Here is a 17984-nt window from a genome sequence, read left to right on the forward strand (position 1 = left end):
AGGCCACTGGATCACTTGCCAGGTCGTTGTGTTCAGAAAAGAGATCTGGATCCCTCCCAAACACCTTCGGAACAACAAAAAGTAACTTGGTGCAGAACGTGTAATTGCCCTTTCATTTAGAGTCTCTCTACATACTTCTTACACTAGGACGCTCCAGTGAAAGGAGACAGAATGTTAGCCGGGACATGTTGTTTAAAAAGACAGAACGGAAGGCTCTGTCGATTCCCCCTCTCTACAAGAGGGTAGTTTAAAAAGACACCTGACAGAGATGCTCCTCAGAGGGTTTGTTAATTAGATGCAATTAACAAACCCTTTGAGAAGTGATGGGGCTTTTTTTTTAAACTATCCGCCTGTGGCGAGGGGAAACTGACGGCGCCTTCGGCTTTTAAACCACAACTGCTGGCTAACATTGCGTCTCCCTTCACTTGAGCGTCCTTGTGTAAGAAATATTGCACAGACTCGTAGTGGTGGTGTGTTCAGGCACTGTGCCACTAGCTCTCCGTTTCTCCTTTTCTACTAGAGGTGCCGTTCTTGTGCTACAAAGATGGGGCGTGTATGTGTGGGCTCGAGTGATGGTGAAAAGGAAAAGGAACAGCAGTTAAAACGGGGGATGGATTTCCAACAGTTGAAGTTCTTGGGCAGCAGAGCTTCATTTTGTAATTCACTGTCTTTTGTCCGCTGCCCTTCTCAACAGGATGGGTATCTTCATTACTGACAGGCGCCAGTTTGGGGGAGATTCCAGAGCCTTTGAGGCCTTTGCGATGGGACCTTTTGCTGCCTGCTTCCAATTTTGTAGCCATAGGCACTGCCCAGTTTCCCACCACACGAGGGTGCCGAGGAATCACCCTTCCTAGAGCCTCATGTCTATTGCTACGAGACAGACGAGTGTGACTAATAAGACACAGATTTTTGTTGTCTAGTTTTCTAGCATTTTGTTTTCCCTGCTTCTGGGCACAATCAAAATTTCATCTTTAAATACTAAGGCTTGGATTCTTTCATTCTCTTCCATTCACACACCACCATCCTCCATAGCAGAGTGCGTTTCTTCTCTGCTAGGCATAAAACACTTAGCACCAGGGGAACGTAGGCCATAGCAGAGGCTCACTTGTGCAGCAGAAGGTAGTGTTGCACGAACGAGAAAAAGGCTCAGGATCTAAGCCTCATCACAGAATCTCACACCACCCTGAGGAGTTGGTTTCTGCAATACATTACCTGGGTTTTCCGTGCTCACGTAGTTTATGCAGGAGTGAATTCCGTGGTACTCGGAGCTGGCGGGTAAGACAATTGCAGGTGCAAGGGAGGCAGGAAGCAGATGTATGAGGAAGCCGCAGTGAAGGGGCCATTTCTTAGACAAACCAGCAGTTAACTGAAGAAGCATCTCAGAGGAAAGGTAGAGGTGGGCCAGACTTTCAAAAAGGCTGCCACACCTTCTGTTACCTGAACCAGTGGTTCTCCCCTGTTGTCCACCTCAGATTGTCTACACCAGGAGAGTCTTCAGGAAGCTGGCTGTGAACTTGACCTGCTGTTTGGAATGCACATGGAACTGGCGCAATGCTGGAAAACCCAGCTCTTTGGCAGGGCCTGGGTGCGGGGGGCGCATTGCAAGGCACAGCCAGCAAGGACTCAGTCTCCCTCTTGACAGAACCTGGTGGTGCTGGGAAACCTGAATGCTGCTGGGGCTTATATCCCAGCAAGCACCTGGGTAGAGATCCATCTACACAGAGAGGACACCGCCATCAGCCAACAGACTCGCTGTGCCTCAACGGGGATGGCCACATGGAAGCCTTTCAGTACATGGCTTAACTTCCACCAGATTTCCACTTTTAGAGAAAGCTGCCTTCATCTGCTGGCCCTGCTAGATCAGTATAGTTCCCCCCGACTGGCAGCAGCTCAGGAACACACAGGCCTTTGCCAGAGCCTGCTGCCTGTGATAGAGCGCTACCATGGCATCGCAGGTATGTCGTCAGACTAGGGTCTGAGAGGCCAAGATTGTCAGCAACCTCTCCTCTCGAGACAAAATCAGGGAGCTCATGGGAGTGAACCTGTGGCTGGCACCAAAGGCCCAGAAACCTCTCAGCTACTTGCTTTATTTGGAAGGTGGGAGGAGTGGGTCCATAGCCTGTAGCTAAGCACACCCAGCCCCACCTACACAGCAATGCTCCTTTAGTGCACATTACAGTATGGGCAGAGTTTTGCCTTGGTACAGTTCAGGCACCTGCTGTAAAAAAGGAACAGGCAGGAAATGGTCAGAGCCCCCCCCCCCTTCTTATTTCTGGCCACATGTGTATTTCAAACTTCTGCTGGACAGCAGAGTAAGTACAGAAAATGATACTGGATGTAGAACTTGTTTCCCTGGGAATCTCAGCTGTCTTTCGGTATTATAGACGTCTATGGGGGCAAGCTTTGGCCTCCAAGGGCTGCTTGCTGGACCTCCAGGCCACTTTGTGGAACAAGATGTTGGGACTGGATGGACCACTGCAAAATATTATAGGCAGAACTGACTCTTAAATCCATAGACATATCTTTGAAAGCAGGAAAACCTGTTGCTACGCTATGCATTTTATCTCAATGAACAATTTGAAGTGTCAAGGGATCTTAACTTGTGTGTTCGAATCCCAACTCTCCCCCCCCCCCCGCCCCAATTAGGACACCACAGCTTTCACCATCTGTGAACGTCAGACACCCGGCCCAGCTGGCCACAAGCACTCTCCTTCTGCAGGCCGGTCGCAGCCACAACAGGAACATCACTTAACCGCTCACCCCCAATTTGCATTCAATGATTTCATCGACTCCATACCCCATAGAACACTTTCTAGATGGGTTTATCACCTAACAAAACTGACTATACAGACTTTCTTTTAAATGTTTGCTCAAGAACCCGTCTGTAGATTTTGTTCTGGGTGCCAGTCACAGCTGTGGCCCCAAATAGTTCACTTAGAAGGTGCCCCGAGCTCCCGTTGTTGGGTGTTGCAGGAAAAACCAGTAATGGAGGATGCAATGTATGAAATACACTGGCTTTGATCTTACTACATCCATGAGTTTTACGGTCTTGCCCACTGACATTGGGGCAGGGAACCCTCATGAACAGCACAGGGGCAAAATGGGTGTCCAGAATGGGGGAATCAGCAGAAACAGGATACAAGCTACCTCATTCAAAGTTACTAATATCAATAAAGAGCAAACTGAAAATTACTATCTGCAGAATTACTTTGCCCTGCAAGCCTAGCGCCTTTATGGGAGTCACTATGAGGCGGCTGAAAAAATTCCTACTATGAGAACTGTACTATATAAGGTTGTGAATTTACGAAGAACATCATCAACCACTTTTTCTGCAAAAAGGAAGAACCAAGCAAGCAAGCCTTTTGAGGCCTAAACTCATCCCTCCATCTCACCCCAAACTCATCACCAGAACAAGAGATACCAACAATATATTTTTTAATTAAACATCCTTGAAGGCGACAGCTGGGCAGGGGGAGCCAAGAGTGCCTGAGCTGCTCACGCTGCATGCAGCACACGCCACTTGTCCAAGGGGCCTTTGTTGGGGATGTATTTTACTCCACATCCATCTGGGATGAGGCGCTTCTCAGCTACCATTTCCTCAAACTCGTCAGCATTGAATTTGGTGAAGCCCCATTTCTTGGAGATGTGGATCTGAAGGAGGGAACGAGGGAGAGGTCAGGCAAGGCACCGAGATTCTCACACGCCCCAGTGCTCCTAGCCAAGGACTAGGCTCCCTTACCCACACAACGCAATTACACAACTATTACTGTAATGTCTGCAGTGAGCTCAGAGATCACACTCCCAGCTCTTTCATCTCTGTCTATGGAGACAGGACACTCATAAAAACATCTGCCTTGACCATCTGGTTGTAGCAGCAACAAAATCACAGAGTACAACAGAAAATGCTGTAACTCTGTCCACAAGTTACAGTGAATGCACATACAATCCATGTAATTTAATTTAATTTATTGTATTTATATTCTGCCCTCCCCGCTTTCGCAGGCTCAGGACGGATGTACAGTATACGCTGTATTTTTCTTTATACACATGTTCATTCTGATGTTACATTCAATACATGCACAGCTGAATGTGTGACTATATCCTCAAGTTTATCTAAGTTCTGATCTTGGTTTAATTTGTAAAGTGAACACAGACGGCTCTTCTTTACAGATGACCTGTGTTCACTACAATATGTGAACAAGGCTTGTGTGAACTTTAATAGCTGTTATGAACCTGGATTACCTTCATCAACTCTGTGCTTTTACATTCACCCAATACCAGGACTATTTACCAGTACACTCTGTGAAGACACACTACCTTTTGACGGCCAGGGAACTTGAACTTGGCCCTGCGCAGCGCCTCAACGACGTGCTCCTTGTTCTGCACTTTGGTGCGAATAGACATGATGACCTGGCCGATGTGTACACGAGCCACAGTGCCCTGAGGCTTGCCAAAGGCGCCACGCATTCCCGTCTGGAGCCTGATGAGAAACCAAGCTACTGTCTCAGTACTGCCTTTGTAAGACAATGCGCTATGTCCAGAGACATGCTCCGCCAGGACTTATTAAAAGTATTCCCAAGGTCCCTTAAAGCACTCCGTATGAAGCAGAACGGAGCACATACACAACCAGGGGAATTGCTGTGCGCAGTCAGTGCACACCAGCCCCTGATGGCTGCAGGGGCTGGTCGGCTTAATTGACTGCATGTTCATTACAAACCCCCCCACACTCACCTATCAGCTCCAGCACATGACAACATCTTATTGATACGGATGACGTGGAAGGGGTGGAGGCGCACACGTATGTGGAAGCCGTCCTTGCCACAGCTCTTCACCATGTACTTGTTGGCACAGATACGGGCAGCCTCAAGAGCTGTGGGGAAGACACACAGCATGAATAGGGCAGAACACACAAACACAGGGACAGTAAGAACCAGTCGCACGCCCTGCTACGGTTCCGTACCTTCAGACGACAACTGCTCATATTCGTCTGACACCATGTGCCCGCAAAGTGGGAACTCGTCAACTTTGGCTTTTTTCCGACCAAGATCAAAGATTCTGATCTTAGCATCTGAAGGAAACAAAGGAATTTTATCAGTCAGTATTGTGAGAGGACACAAGGCCATCACAAGAGGCTGAGCTGGGGGGGGGTGGCTCACAAAGGTAAGGTGGGTGCCATTGCTGTTCACTGTCATTTGGCAGTCCTACTGTAGGTCTAATCTTACTCAATCTTCCCCAAACAACTTGAATTACTGCCTTGCTTACCGGGAACACCTCTGCAGAAACGGGACTTTGGGTAGGGCTTGTTCTTGCAGTATCGGTAACTAGAGAAAGACGACGGACAGTTAGGACCAGGAAGAGGCATTTTAACTCCAGCCGCAAGAGACAAAAACATTTGACCAGGTCACAACTTGCATCACTACCCTGTATTATAACTGATACTTCACAGATGCAAAGATAACACGTTCTCCTTTAAAGGTAGCCATGCTAAAAAGGAAGAGGGGAATGGAAAGAAGAAAACATCAGACAGGGCTTAATAAGGCCGGGAACTTTATCCAGTGTTGCAGCCAATCCACTCTACCCTCTTATATCCATTCCCTGCGCTGCAGATTGTCTTTACCATCTTCAAAGATAAGCAGCAGATGGGGGACCAGGCCAAGGCCAACAAAAAGCCCTGACGCGCACTGGCACATTAAAATTAGCCCATAAAGCTCTCCTTACTTGGACTGACACACTACCCGTATGGACCAAAATGCAGAATGTGAACTTGCATCTGATGCCAAAGACTCGAAGAGGAGCAGATCCCACCACACCCGAGAACTAGCATGTAAATACTGACGAGTTCATGTAACAGGCACACAGAATTCCCTTTCAAAAAATGTAATTTATCCGCCTGCCGGTCATTTTAATCGTTATGTTACCAGGAAAGGGGAGGGGGAGAGGCTGCATGGCTAGCAGACTTCCCCCAAACTCTATCCCTGCTTTCATGGCATTTCCTCCCAGTGAAAACATTTTTTAATAATCTGCCTTCCCTCCAAGTTACAGCCCAATGTGGGTTATTTAGCAAGAAGCAAAAAAAAATTCTATATGTGCACTGAGAAATTTTACACATTAGGTCAAAGCATCAAGATCTGAAAATCAGATCTGAGAGTCACACCAAGGCCCAGTGTGGCACCCAAGACGCTTGCAAAACTCCCAAGTAGCACATGTAAGTCTAACAAAATGTATTTATGACAGGGCAGGAGCTTTTGTGAGTCACAGCGCACTTCTGATACGCTAGAAGGAAACTGTCCTTATATCTTGGAGAGTGGAGGGATTACAGACGTTGACTGGATTAGGTGGGATGTGCAGAGGAGTAGTAGGTGCGAGACAGGAAGCCTATGTCTCTATTCAATCCAGGTGGATGCACTGTCTTGAGCTTTGTTACCAGTTGCATTCTCTCTCTCTAATTTCCCTTTGAAATTAAGTCGTAGAATAACCGCCACTCCTAGTTCAGCAACTGAATGTCCTGGTCGGTTAAAATGTTCCCTCGCTGGCTTTTGAACGTTGTGGTTTCCGACCTCAGGCTTATGTTGATTCGCTGTCAAAGGGACTGGCCGCTTTGTCCACCGCAGAGGGTGGAAGGGCCCTGCTGACCCGTGGCGGCACCAGCCACATCAGAGGACGAGCCGCGGAGTGCGAACCTGAGAAGACGCTGCGGCCGACGTCGACTGCAGCCCCCCTGGACGGGGAGGCTCTGGACCCCCACAGCACCCACCAGGGCGGGCCGCGAGCCACTGGCCCCCCGCTACAGACAGCCCGACGCGGCCACGCAGCTCGATGCCCCCGGCCGAGCCCTCACGCAGGGGCCTTCAAGGCAGGGGGCTGACACCCAGCAGGCCAAACAGGAGGCTGGGCAGGGCCAGGCACGGCGCCCCGCAATGGAGAGACCCGCTGCTTTAGCCAATGGCAGGCGGCGGGCGAGACGGGGCTCCCGGGCTGCCCCCAAACGCCGCCCGCCGAAGGCCCAGGCGAGGCGCACTCCGGAGAGAAGAACCGCAGGGCTGGGGGAGTCTCTCCACCAGGAGGGCCCCACGCGAGCCCGCCCACCCGCCCGCCCCGCAAGGAAGGCCGCGTGGCCAGCGCCGGAGCCGGGCCCGCCCTCCTGCCAGGCATTCCCTCACTCACCAGCGGGCGGGTCGGCGGCCCATGGCTGCGGCCTGCAAGAGAGAGAGGGGAAGAGGGGGCGGTCAGTGGCGGGGCCGGAGCGGAGGGCGGGCGGGCCGCGGCCTGCCTCTCCCGCCGCCCCGCGCCGCCATCTCACCCGCGCCTCGCCGGCAGAAAGAAGGCAGAAGTGCGCCTGCGCGGCGCTTATCCGGGTGCCGCTCTAGGGCGGATGGGGATCATAGAGGGGGAACCGGAAGAGCTTGTAGATGTACACATGACTCCCGCCCCCCTCCGAGCGAGGGTTGCGGGCTGAAGGGCGCGATGCCCCCCCCCCCCCGGGCGTGAAACCGAAGGGTGTGCGAGGCATATCAGGAAACCGGCGCTTGCTGGAACTTCTCCGTCACAGGCCTTCCCCCATCTCTACGGCAGGACGAGGGTTTCCATAGCGCGCATGCGTGACCTCTTCCCCAACACTCGCGAGAGTTGAACGGAAATCTCGCGGCGTCAAGGGGACGGCCTTCTCCGAGGCACGCGCAGCCCTCAGGAATGGCCCTTTCTCTGGCTTTGAAAACCTCCCGGCCGCTCTGGAAGCCGGCTCCGTCAGCCGCCCGTTCGGTGAGAGCCACTAACTGTGGCCGGGATGCTTGGCTTGCAGGGCCGCCCTGAGGGAAAGCGGGGCGCTTGCGATGTGTCTGATTGGCTTGGGGCCGGGTGGTAGGCGGGGCAGAAGGCTAAGGAAGCTTTCTCGTTGGCTGTTCGAGTTTGAGGGGGTGGGATTAGTTGTCATAGCGATCTTCCTGATTGGGCGATAGGAAGATGAGTGGCAATTGGGCTGAAGGGGCGGGGCCTCGCTGAGTCCTGTCCCGCAAGGTCTTGGTCCCGCGCCCTAACCACTGCCCCGCACTGCCCCGAGGCTGCTTTCTCACTGCCGTCCGCCTAAAGGCTTTGCTCTGCACTACTGCAAAATAAAGCAGAAGCCTTTTTTCTGGCAGAAAGCAACGAGCGGCAGCTCTCCTTTATGCAGACCCCTCTCTCTGGGCCCCTCCCTGGTTCATCACCGACTCTTGAGCAGCTGCATCCCGTTGCTTCCATCCGGCCTCGCCGCCTGTGTTGGGACGTCGCTGGTCTGCAGGCAACGATGCCACTCTGTGCCTTGACTGTGTGCGCAAAAGTTTAAAAGCGGCCCCTGTTCTCAGCTGCCCAGTTCTGATTCTGTCCACATTACACAACATTGGGCCAGGCGCAGCCCGTGCCAGGCCCCCTCGTGTGGCCGGTTCGTCCCTCTCCCCACCACCTTGCCTGCAGAGTGTCACGAAGCGTTGGTGACCACGGCTGATAGACCAATGCAGCTGCCACTGAACGGTTGGGTTTTCAAAACTCCCCTAACCTGGGTCATAAACCAAGAGGAAACCCTGGTTAAGAATGGCACCTCCTTTGCTATGGTTGCTAAAACACGTTTGCCTTTAATGCCAATCTGCTTTTGAAGCAATGCTGGCAAATCAGGTTCCGATCTCTGCTCTGCTGTGAATTGTGTTTCTTAAACACTGGTGAGTTGTGTATCACTTTGACCTCCATCAAATCAAGCAGGAATGCCTGGGGAGGGTGGGAGAATTCTAACAGATACATAAAAATGGCACTCAGGATTACCTGTCTTTAATGTTCTTTAAATATTCTAGTGAGAATAACTGGTAGGTATGTTAATTAAATCTAGATTAAAAGACGAGGGTAGTGATGCCCCCAGTCAGTTTTGCCTGCATGTGGCAGTGGTCCTGTCCTATGAAGGGCTTCTTTGGACTGAGGGATGCTGTTTTATACACATGCTGTTTGTGCTTATACCGTCTGTGCTTACGTGAGTCAGCTCTGCGAGCTCAGATACCTGACAATCTTCATAGGATTTGTATGCCAATGCAGTGGTGAAATAGTCTCAGTTAATTCCTTCTGAAATCAATATCCAATATTTCATGAAGCTGAGAACTCTCTTTGTAGATGGCAGCCCACTTTGAAATTACATCATACCGGCAGATGGTAGAAAGGCAGAAGGGAGGAAGTTTTGCTCCCTGGCCGTGACCCAGTCAGGACGCTTCAACTTGAGGAAGCACTCCTGCCATAGTGCCTAACTATTGAAACATCAACTTGCCTTTATTGTTTGATTTCATGTTGAGTATCACTAACATACATTTATATTGTGTTAGTTATAGCTACCAGCAACCAAGCTGTGATAGTTTAGGCAATTAGCGCAAGGCTAATCTCATTGTACGTTTCTAAAAAGTCTTTAAATACGGCAATGACGCTTGACCGGTCAAATAGGTGACCTTAAATTCTTGCAAAGAGAACAGTTTGTCTCAAATCCAGAATTCCCTGGAGCCAAGCAAGAACCCAGGGGCCTGATAAAACCCAGCAAGACAACTTTTCTCTCCTAGGAATGAATGACTCCTTGATAGGCCAAATCACCTACCCTGTATTTTCTCTCTTCCTTACAGCTGCAGGCTCTAACAGATGTCAGTCGTAGGAGCGTGACCTCGGTTGGTATAACTTCTGCCTGGTTCCCTTTGCCTCTCAGAAGTGCCACAGGGGACTGTCTCCTGCCCTGCCAAAGTCCTCCCTTTATCACAAGTTCCTAGAAAACCGGGCATTCCTGATGAAGAGTGGACTTGGGCTGCTTTCTTCTCCATGAAGGAGCCGAGATAGAAGTAGAGTTTTTTTTAAAAAAGTGATCTGGGGGAATTGCACGGTTAGGATCATGCTGTAATGCAGCCCTAGTTTCTCCTCTGTCAAATTGGAATATTAATCCTGACCTGTGCAGCTGTACAGGGAAATAATGAATAAAAAGACAAATGCATGACTTTTGTCATTACGACCCGTGGAGTGTGCTGGAAACCACACTCTGTAACCTGCAGCGCTATCGCATCCTGCTGCAAAGAGGTGAGAGATCGTAGTGGTTAAAATGCTGCTTCAGTCCCTTTTGGTTCATTGGACTCTGCTGCACTTCGCTGTCTGAAAGATTTGTTCTTTTTTCCCCTCCTTTCTCACCCTGACGTTTTGCTCCTGTCATCTCGCCGGCAGCAGCAGACCATCGTAAGTAACTGTCCTACTTTGTTCAGTGCTAAAGTGGGAGCTGGAGCCGCTGGGCGGTGATCCGTCTCCTCCAGCTCCGGTTCAGAGGGCTGCTTGCAAGAGCCCCGAGCTGGATAGTCATGTTAGCGCTGTCCTCTCCATGAAGTGCTCCTCCCGGGGAGGGGAGGGAGAATGCATCTGGTCTGAATGCTGAGCCCGGTGGTGGTGGTTGGGCCAGATCCCTCACCCAGCGGGGTTGGGCAGGAGGCTTTTGACTGGAAAGTAGTTCAGCATCAACACTGATGGGCTACAATGTACCAGGGGCCTCGACTCTAAGCTGAGAGGCTCTTGGGCTCCTCCAGTGTCTCCTAAACTAGGGCTGGAGGGGAGCCTCGAGTCCCAGAGAGAAGCTTCTGCAGCTTGGTTGCAAGAGAGCTGTCCCTGGGGCGTGCAGTTTGGTTATCGGGTGGACGTTGGGGAGTGCATGTAACTCAAACGGAGGTCATGGCGGCCGAGAAGTCAAGTCAGCTCGGTCAGAATGAGACGAGGGCCACAAGTGAGTATAAGCTAAGAAGCTAAAGGAGTCGGCTGAATTCCTGGCCTGAGGAGAGCGGGAGGGGGTAGTAGTTAAAGCTGGGCCGCCAGTGCTTTCTGGCTGGGATCTTTGAGTTTCTTCATGCCCTGGACAGGTTTCCAAACCTCATGCCAGGGATCCCTGGTAGCTTCTTGGAGGTTCCTCCAAGAGAAGATCCATAATGACGCAAAACCTTGCTAGCTCATCCCTGCCAATTTTCTTTTGCTTTGGGAGTGTATTCTAGGTGGCTGTGAGGACCGGGCAGAAGGCCTGGCCGACACCACAGGAGGGGCCTTTGAGGCTCAGAGGCTCCAGAACCCTCCCCGACGTGCAGGGATTCCTTAGCATGCCAGACGAGGCGCAAAGGTTCTCTGCAGATTGGAAGCCCTTGCCCTAGATGATGGTGCCACGGCTGAGCGGTGGCTGAGAGTGGCCGTGTGCATTTCCTGAGGAGGAGCGGGGCCTTGTAGGAGGAAGTGCCAGTTCTTGACCTCTGTTTTCATCTCCTGCTTCCCCTCCTTACAGCCACCTCCTGCCAAATATGGGGGGCGCCACACGGTGACAATGATCCCTGGCGATGGGATTGGGCCGGAACTCACACTGCACGTCAAGGAGATATTCAGGTGCCAACTCTCTCTCTCTCTGCTTCCACCTGCACTGACCTGACCCCCTTCATCTCCCAAAGCTGGCCTGGCGTTCACAGCTCTCCCCCCCCCCCGTCCAAATTTGTCTTTCCCGCAGGCATGCCTGTGTGCCAGTGGACTTTGAGGAGGTTTTTGTGAGCTCGGAGGCCTCTGACAAGGATCTGCAGAATGCCATCATGGCCATCCGGCGAAACCGCGTGGCCCTCAAAGGTAGCGGCAGTTCGGCTGCATCGTTTGCAGTAGAAGGTAGCGGTGCAGGTGGGGCAGATCAGCTGAAGGCTGGGGACCGGCTTATGTGTCTGTCCTCCGTATGCATTTGGGAGCTCCTTGGGACAGCTGGAATGGCTTGTGGTGTTGAAGGAGCTCAGAACTGCCGTAATCTACCATGAAGAGGAAGGCTGGATGCCAGTGGGAGGGGTTCATCTCACAGCGGGAGCCCACTGCCTCTGGGATTGTCAGCGTGGGCAGCGCACGTTCCTAAGGAACGTTATTCTCATTCTATGGATGGAGGATCCGAGGGTTAAAAAAGAGCCGCTTGCCTACAGCATCTCAGTATATTAGTGGCCAGTCTGGAATCCGCAGTCCGAGTTCCCAGGTGTCCTAGTCCGCTCCTAACGCCCAAGAAGAAAAGGGAAAGCAAGCTTAGCATTGGGTGCCCTTCTCCAGACACCTTTTTGAATGCCCCATCTGAGCATTTCCGTAAATTAAATAGGTTTTGTGTTTCTACCAGGCAGGCGCCGGGTCCCCCTTTCTGAACTGGTTCTCTTGTCTTGTCTTTGTAGGAAACCTGGAGACAAACCATAACCTGCCACCTTCTCACAAGTCCCGGAATAACATTCTACGGTGAGATGGGAAAGGGTTGGTCCAGATGCCCGCCAGAGTCTGATAGCGTGCTCCGACTCCCGTCCGGGGCCACAATCTTCCCAGAAGGCGGCCTACAAGGGGCCTGGGAACTCTCCTGTGTTTGCCGGACTGCAGAAAACAAGGGGCTGGGTATCCACTGGGCAGACTATGACTGCCAGCCTTTGGCTTGGCAGTGGTTCCAGGCCCAGGCTTAGCTTTTGGACACGTGGCTTGAGGGAACAGGACCTCGCCTGGTTGTAGCAGCCTTCCCATGTAGGAATGCGTTGCTTTGGGGGGCCGTTCTGTTTCCCTCTGTTCCCGGCTGTCCTTCCAAGCTCAGTTGAAGGATCTGGGTTTTCTCCTTCCGTGGCATCTCCTCTCCCGCTACCGTCACATCCTGCTCTGCTGGGAGGCCCAAATTAGGACCCTCGCAGTGGCAACGTGGCGCCTGGAAAGGGGAGCCTTCTCCGCAAGAGCAGTCGCTGGGCAAGCGGGGGCAGCTGGCAGCGTCTCACACCGTGGAGGGAGCCTGCCGGCGGAGGCAGACACAGCCACTCTCCCCCTGCCTCCCCCTCCTGAGACACCCCCCCCCCCCTTTCTGCTTCCACAGCACAACTCTGGATCTCTTTGCTAACGTGATCCACTGCAAGAGTCTCCCGGGTGTGGCAACCCGGCATCGGGACATCGACATCCTTATGGTCCGGGAGAACACGGAGGGGGAGTACAGCAGCCTGGAGCACGAGGTAGCTCAGCTGCCCGCTGGTTCTGCTCCTCCCCTGCAGGTGGCTTTCAGCCCAGTTTCCTCCTGGAAGAGGGCCTGCTGTACTTGTAGCCCACCCAGATCGGGCTCGGGCAGGGCTGGTGGTGGGAAGTGAGGGACGGTCTTGTCTGAGATTAAGACTCTGATGGGATTAGCACCCGGCAGTCTGGCCCTCTGCGCTCTGCCTGTGGGGCGTCACAAGTGCACACAAGCCAAGATGCTTGCCAAGGGCTCTTTAATCCCCTTCTTCCCCAAAATGAAGAACAGAGGCTCTGGCAGAGCTTTCTCCTTGCACGCCTCAGCTGTTCTCTTCCATGAATCCAAAACACAACCAAAGACAAAATGTATACGGGGAAAGGGCTTTGCAAAAGCCACATGGGTCTGTGGGACAGCGAGGGTGTGAGGGTGAAAGGCCTGAATTTGGGCTTGCAAGGGAACATGCCAGAGTCGCCACTGCTGTCTGTTCTTCAGCCTCGTTAAAAATCCATTGATCTCCAACATTCTCTGGCACGTGGGAGGGGAAACGCCCAAGAAGGGAAGTGGGCTCCTAAAAGGGGGCAGCCCTTCTGAGTCAGGAATTGAGATGCTCTTGCTTCCTAGGAAGCATTTCCTTCCAGGACCCTCTTCTTTCTTGGCATGGGTTGGGGGGGGGGAGAGAAGAGTAGGAAGGAGGAGTACTGACGTGTCCCATCCCCCCCCCCCCGCCATCTAGAGCGTCTCTGGTGTGGTGGAGAGCCTGAAGATCATCACAAGGACCAAGTCACTGCGCATAGCTGAGTACGCCTTCCAGTTGGCCAAGGAGGCCGGGCGCAAGAAGGTGACAGCCGTCCACAAGGCCAACATCATGTAAGTTCTGGAACACAAGATTTGAGGGTGGAGCAAGGAGGGAAGGAAGGCCGCCGGCTCAGAGGGCAGGTGTGCCACAGGCAGTTCGCCGTCAGAGACAGCGCCATTCTCGTGCGCGTATAAGCACAGGCCTCATGTCTTGGGGTGGTTTTCTTCTAGGCTTTGTGGCGAGCCGGAGGAGCAGCAGGCCTGTTGGCCTGACAAAGCTGGCCCCCTCTCTGCCCGTGTCGCTTGGGGCCCTTGGCTGCAGGTTGTCCATCTGCTCCGGCTGATCTCACCCCCCTTCTCCTCCTTAAAGGAAACTGGGTGATGGCCTTTTCCTGCAGTGCTGCAAAGAGGTGGCAGCTGGCTACCCCGGCATCTCCTTTGACAGCATGATCGTCGACAACACCACCATGCAGGTATCCGGATGTTGGCTCCTCTCAAGCAAATGCAAACCTTGGTTTCCTCCTGGCCCTTGCACACTCAAGAGCTTTGCACAGAAGCCGTTCAGACTTTCTCTGCAGTGCTGTTGAACTTCTTCACTCGCTGCTGCCTTCTACCTGCAGACGCCATTCATATTAAAGAAACTTGCACCGGACTCCTTTCACGTTGGCAAAGTGTTCTCTGTTACCTTGAGGACAAGAAACCTCTTCTCTCCCCCCCCCCCTTTTATCAAAGCATTGCAGAATTCCCAGGTGTGCATGTTTGGGGTGTGTGTGTGATGTGAGGGTTTGGGGGCAGGAGCAAGCCATCCAGTAGCTCCTGTAACGCAGCCTCCCTACTAGCCTGCCTCGTGTTTCCCGAACCCGGAGCTGCAAGTGGTGGGCGGACTGGCAGGGACTTCACGCCCGTCCGCAGACAGACCTGCAACTCGCCTCCGTTCCGCTGTGACTGGGCGGGCGAGAAGACAGCGGCTCCGTCACTTTGCCGCTCCTAGTTGCCTTCTCTTTTGGATTCCCAGCTGGTCTCCCGTCCGCAGCAATTCGATGTCATGGTTATGCCTAACCTGTATGGCAACATTGTCAACAACGTCTGTGCCGGACTGGTCGGGGGCCCGGGCCTGGTGCCAGGGGCCAATTACGGGCGTGACTATGCAGTTTTTGAAACGGTGAGACATACGAGGAGGTTTGAGATCTTGAGAGGAAGTGGATAAAGGGGAGGAAGGAAGGAACAAATTAAATGAATGTCCACACTCTCGTAAAATGGGGGCGGGGGCGGGGAATGAATTGGCAACTGTGGCTGAAAACATATACTGGCCAACTTCCTCCCTAGCTGCCAGCACAGATACAATGTTGTTTGTTTAGACATTTATACCCAGCTTTTCTCCGCACTGGGGACCCAGAGCGGCTTACATCACTCTCCTCTCCTCCCTTTTCCTCCCAACAGCCCTGTCAGGTAGGTTAGGCACAGAGAGAGAGTTACTGGCGTTGAACCTCCGTCTCCCAGAGCCGAGCCTGGCACTCTGACTGCTGCCCCGCCTGGGCTCTCCCACACGCTCCCTCTGCTCTCCAATTTCCCTGCAACTATTTTAAATGCAGCCAAGGGTTACAGCGGCACCAGCACTAAGCAGGATTTGGAACCAGATTTGTGAGCGAAAGACAGGGTAGTGGAGGGTGCTTTGAAGGCAAGGCTTGTGACGTCTTTAGTAGCGTGTGCCAGCCAGAGGACCTCCGAGAGAACAGTCTGATCAGGCTTGCTGCCTTACTGTCAGACGATGCTGTCACTTGTTTACAGTGAAAGGTGCTTCAGTGAAATAAAGAGCAGTCTCTGCCCCAGCTAACGTGGCCTTATTTCGCCAAAGACAGATCTCTGCCCCAAAGCACCTGCAAATTAAAAGTGGGCAGTAGGTGGAAAACAGAGGAGGGGGTGAGAGAGGCCAGTGACTGTCAGTGTGGTTGCAGAGCAGCGTACCAAATCCCTGGTGCCAGCTGCCTCTGGCTGCCTGGCAGCCGGGGCATGGCAGAGGGTAGGAAGCCGAGTTCTCCACGTGTGCAGCTGTACGTGGGACTTCTTGCTGAGCTGCAGGAACACGCACACCCCGCCCTGGGCAATGGTTTCCAGCTGGGTGTGAGCCTCTCAGTTAAGCACTTCAGGCAAATAAGTGGGAGGGCTGAGCGGGGAGGGGAAACGGTGAGGACGGGGTCTGCTGTCCCTGGCCCCATGCGCTTCGCCTGCCTTCGATGCTGGCTGTTGAGGTTTGCAAAAAGAATGTATTGTTTGGTCTCTAACGTCCCCTCTCCCCTTTTCTCTGCAGGCTACTCGCAATACCGGCAAGAGCATTGCCACCAAGAACATTGCCAACCCCACAGCTATGCTGCTTGCCAGCTGCATGATGCTGGACCACCTCAAGTGGGTGCCTGAGCCCTCCCCCCCCCCCGAGGCCCCTGCCACCCTTGTTGGGATTGCAGTTCTTGATCTCTTGCCCTCTGTGGTCCCTTGCAGGCTGCACAGCTACGCATCCGTGATCCGCAAGGCCGTTCTGGCCTCCTTGGATGACTCGAAGGTGGGTTGCTTCTGTCCCCCTCCCCCCTCTTGGCTGAGATCTGGGGACTGCACAGGGGTCCTCTCAGATGTGGCCACTGGCTGCCTCCCTTGAGCAGAACTGCTGGAACAGGTTTCTCTTCCGTGCTGGAGGGCAACTGAGACGTCGCGTCCAGTCAATGCCTTTCTGACGTAATGGTTGAGTTGTTCTTCAGGCCCGGGTCTTTTAACAATCCAAATTTTAAAAATGAAGTACAAGCAACACCTACTTCGCCCAAGAAAGGGATGCTTGCTCTTTCTCCAAGTACTTCTAAGACCGAAGACAAGCAGTGGCAGTCCATCCCCCGTGGTCAGGGGTGCAAGATTGGGGAGGGGGCTGTGGGCTGGAAGGGTCTGGGACTGTGGGAAAGCAAGACTTCTGGTCCAGTACTGGGTAGGAGTGGCTGCGGGAAAGTGATAGCGCTGTGCGTAAGGGCTGGAGAGCATGCACAAGTGTGAGTGAAAGCACAGGACTTTGTAGCAGCACGCTCAAGAGAATGTGCTTTTCTTGAAGAAATCCGACACGAGGGTAAGATGAAGAAGCGCCTGCAGCGCGAGTTTATTCCGACTTTAAAGCGATTCAGGTGTCATGTGAGAACTGCGAGGTCCCCTTCCTACAGAACTACAATTCCCAAGTTTCCTTGGGGGTCATTTAGTTTTAAACCAGCAAATCTGCTGTGTAGATGCACCCCCGAGTTATGCTAGAGAAGCCGCTATATGGATGCTTGCATCTGAGCACGTCTTCATAGAACTCTCGCTCTTCTCCAGACCCACACGCCGGACATAGGAGGGCAGGGGACGACGTCCGAGGCGGTTCAGTCTATCCTGAAACAGATCCGGGAATCTGCGTTTAACTTGGCGCAGTGAGGTGGGCAGGAAAGTGCGACGTCACCCATCTGTTCTCCGTAGGGCTGTTGGTGAGGCAGGGTGACGGGGGCACAGCAAAAGCCGAGGGAAAAAAGTTGTTTGGGCTTTGGATCAATTGTCCATTGTGTCCAGGAATTGAAGCGGGGCTGGGGGGGGAGGCACATTTTAAGTCGTCGTCATGATCTGCTCGTTCCTCCTCTACTGCAAGTTCCTTTTCTGCCTTTGGGCAGAGCAGAGGACAAGGGATGGGACAGGCAGCTTCCCTCCAGAGACTCTCTCTCTCCCCACCTGAGTAGAGCGGGAACCTTGGCGTCCCTTTGTAATCTGACGGCGTTATAATGCAGAGGATCGATAGGCAGAATAATACATTTTTTAAAAGTTGCTAACTTTGGCCTATGAACCCTTGTAGGCGCCATCCTGAAGCCAGAGAGCAGGAACAAAAGACTCCCCCCTCCAGCGCCACAGCTGAAATAAATGCCCCCCAAGTGTGGGTGCACCCCTGCTGTATGAAACTGATGCAGACCCTTTGTTTCCCAACTGCTGAAGCTCTACACTCCATTTTGTGTATATGGCTCATAACTAGGCAGTTCCTCTTCCCCAAGGAAATAAATGTAAAATGTGTGATCCACCCTGTCTTTTCTCTCTCTGTGTTAGATTGGCTGAGAAATATGGTTAACTGGCTTAATAGAGGCGGCCAGGGGAGGGGGTTGTGGGCCGGGATTCCTGGCCACTGAAGCTAGACCAGCGGTGC

At 52.8% G+C, this 17984-nt stretch overlaps 2 protein-coding genes and 1 non-coding gene across 5 annotated transcripts; 1 reads left to right on the plus strand and 2 right to left on the minus strand.

The window, feature by feature from the left end:
• Positions 1–3418: 3418 nt before the first annotated feature.
• LOC129346362 (60S ribosomal protein L10) lies at positions 3419–7347 on the minus strand. Of its 2 annotated transcripts, XM_055003710.1 has the most exons (7): positions 7301–7347; positions 7165–7196; positions 5263–5321; positions 4961–5068; positions 4732–4870; positions 4318–4480; positions 3419–3651 (listed from the first exon to the last, which is right to left on the minus strand). In XM_055003710.1, the coding sequence occupies exons 2-7, from the start codon at positions 7185–7187 to the stop codon at positions 3496–3498; spliced, it is 648 nt and encodes a 215-aa protein (XP_054859685.1). In that variant the 5' UTR covers positions 7188–7196; positions 7301–7347; the 3' UTR covers positions 3419–3495. The 2 variants fall into 2 exon arrangements, with proteins under 2 accessions (XP_054859685.1, XP_054859686.1); XM_055003711.1 differs by lacking the exons at positions 7165–7196; positions 7301–7347 and adding an exon at positions 6681–6699.
• LOC129346651 (small nucleolar RNA SNORA70) lies at positions 4568–4704 on the minus strand. The gene has a single exon (XR_008598816.1). It is a non-coding gene; the product is annotated as a small nucleolar RNA SNORA70 (small nucleolar RNA).
• A 290-nt stretch (positions 7348–7637) lies between the features above and the next one.
• LOC129346390 (isocitrate dehydrogenase [NAD] subunit gamma, mitochondrial) lies at positions 7638–17861 on the plus strand. Of its 2 annotated transcripts, none has more exons than XR_008598771.1 (14): positions 7638–7758; positions 9624–9665; positions 10207–10218; positions 11297–11394; positions 11513–11625; positions 12198–12258; positions 12869–13001; positions 13731–13864; positions 14163–14265; positions 14808–14954; positions 16101–16195; positions 16289–16349; positions 17135–17283; positions 17643–17861. XR_008598771.1 is itself a non-coding variant. In XM_055003740.1 (14 exons), exons 1-13 carry the CDS (start codon positions 7690–7692, stop codon positions 17231–17233), a joined length of 1167 nt encoding a protein of 388 aa, XP_054859715.1. In that variant the 5' UTR covers positions 7638–7689; the 3' UTR covers position 17234; positions 17643–17861. The 2 variants fall into 2 exon arrangements, 1 of the variants encoding a protein (XP_054859715.1); XM_055003740.1 differs by having other exon boundaries at positions 17135–17234.
• Positions 17862–17984: the final 123 nt, after the last annotated feature.

The sequence above is a fragment of the Eublepharis macularius genome, chromosome 19, assembly GCF_028583425.1.
Source record: "Eublepharis macularius isolate TG4126 chromosome 19, MPM_Emac_v1.0, whole genome shotgun sequence".
NCBI lineage: Eukaryota > Metazoa > Chordata > Lepidosauria > Squamata > Eublepharidae > Eublepharis > Eublepharis macularius.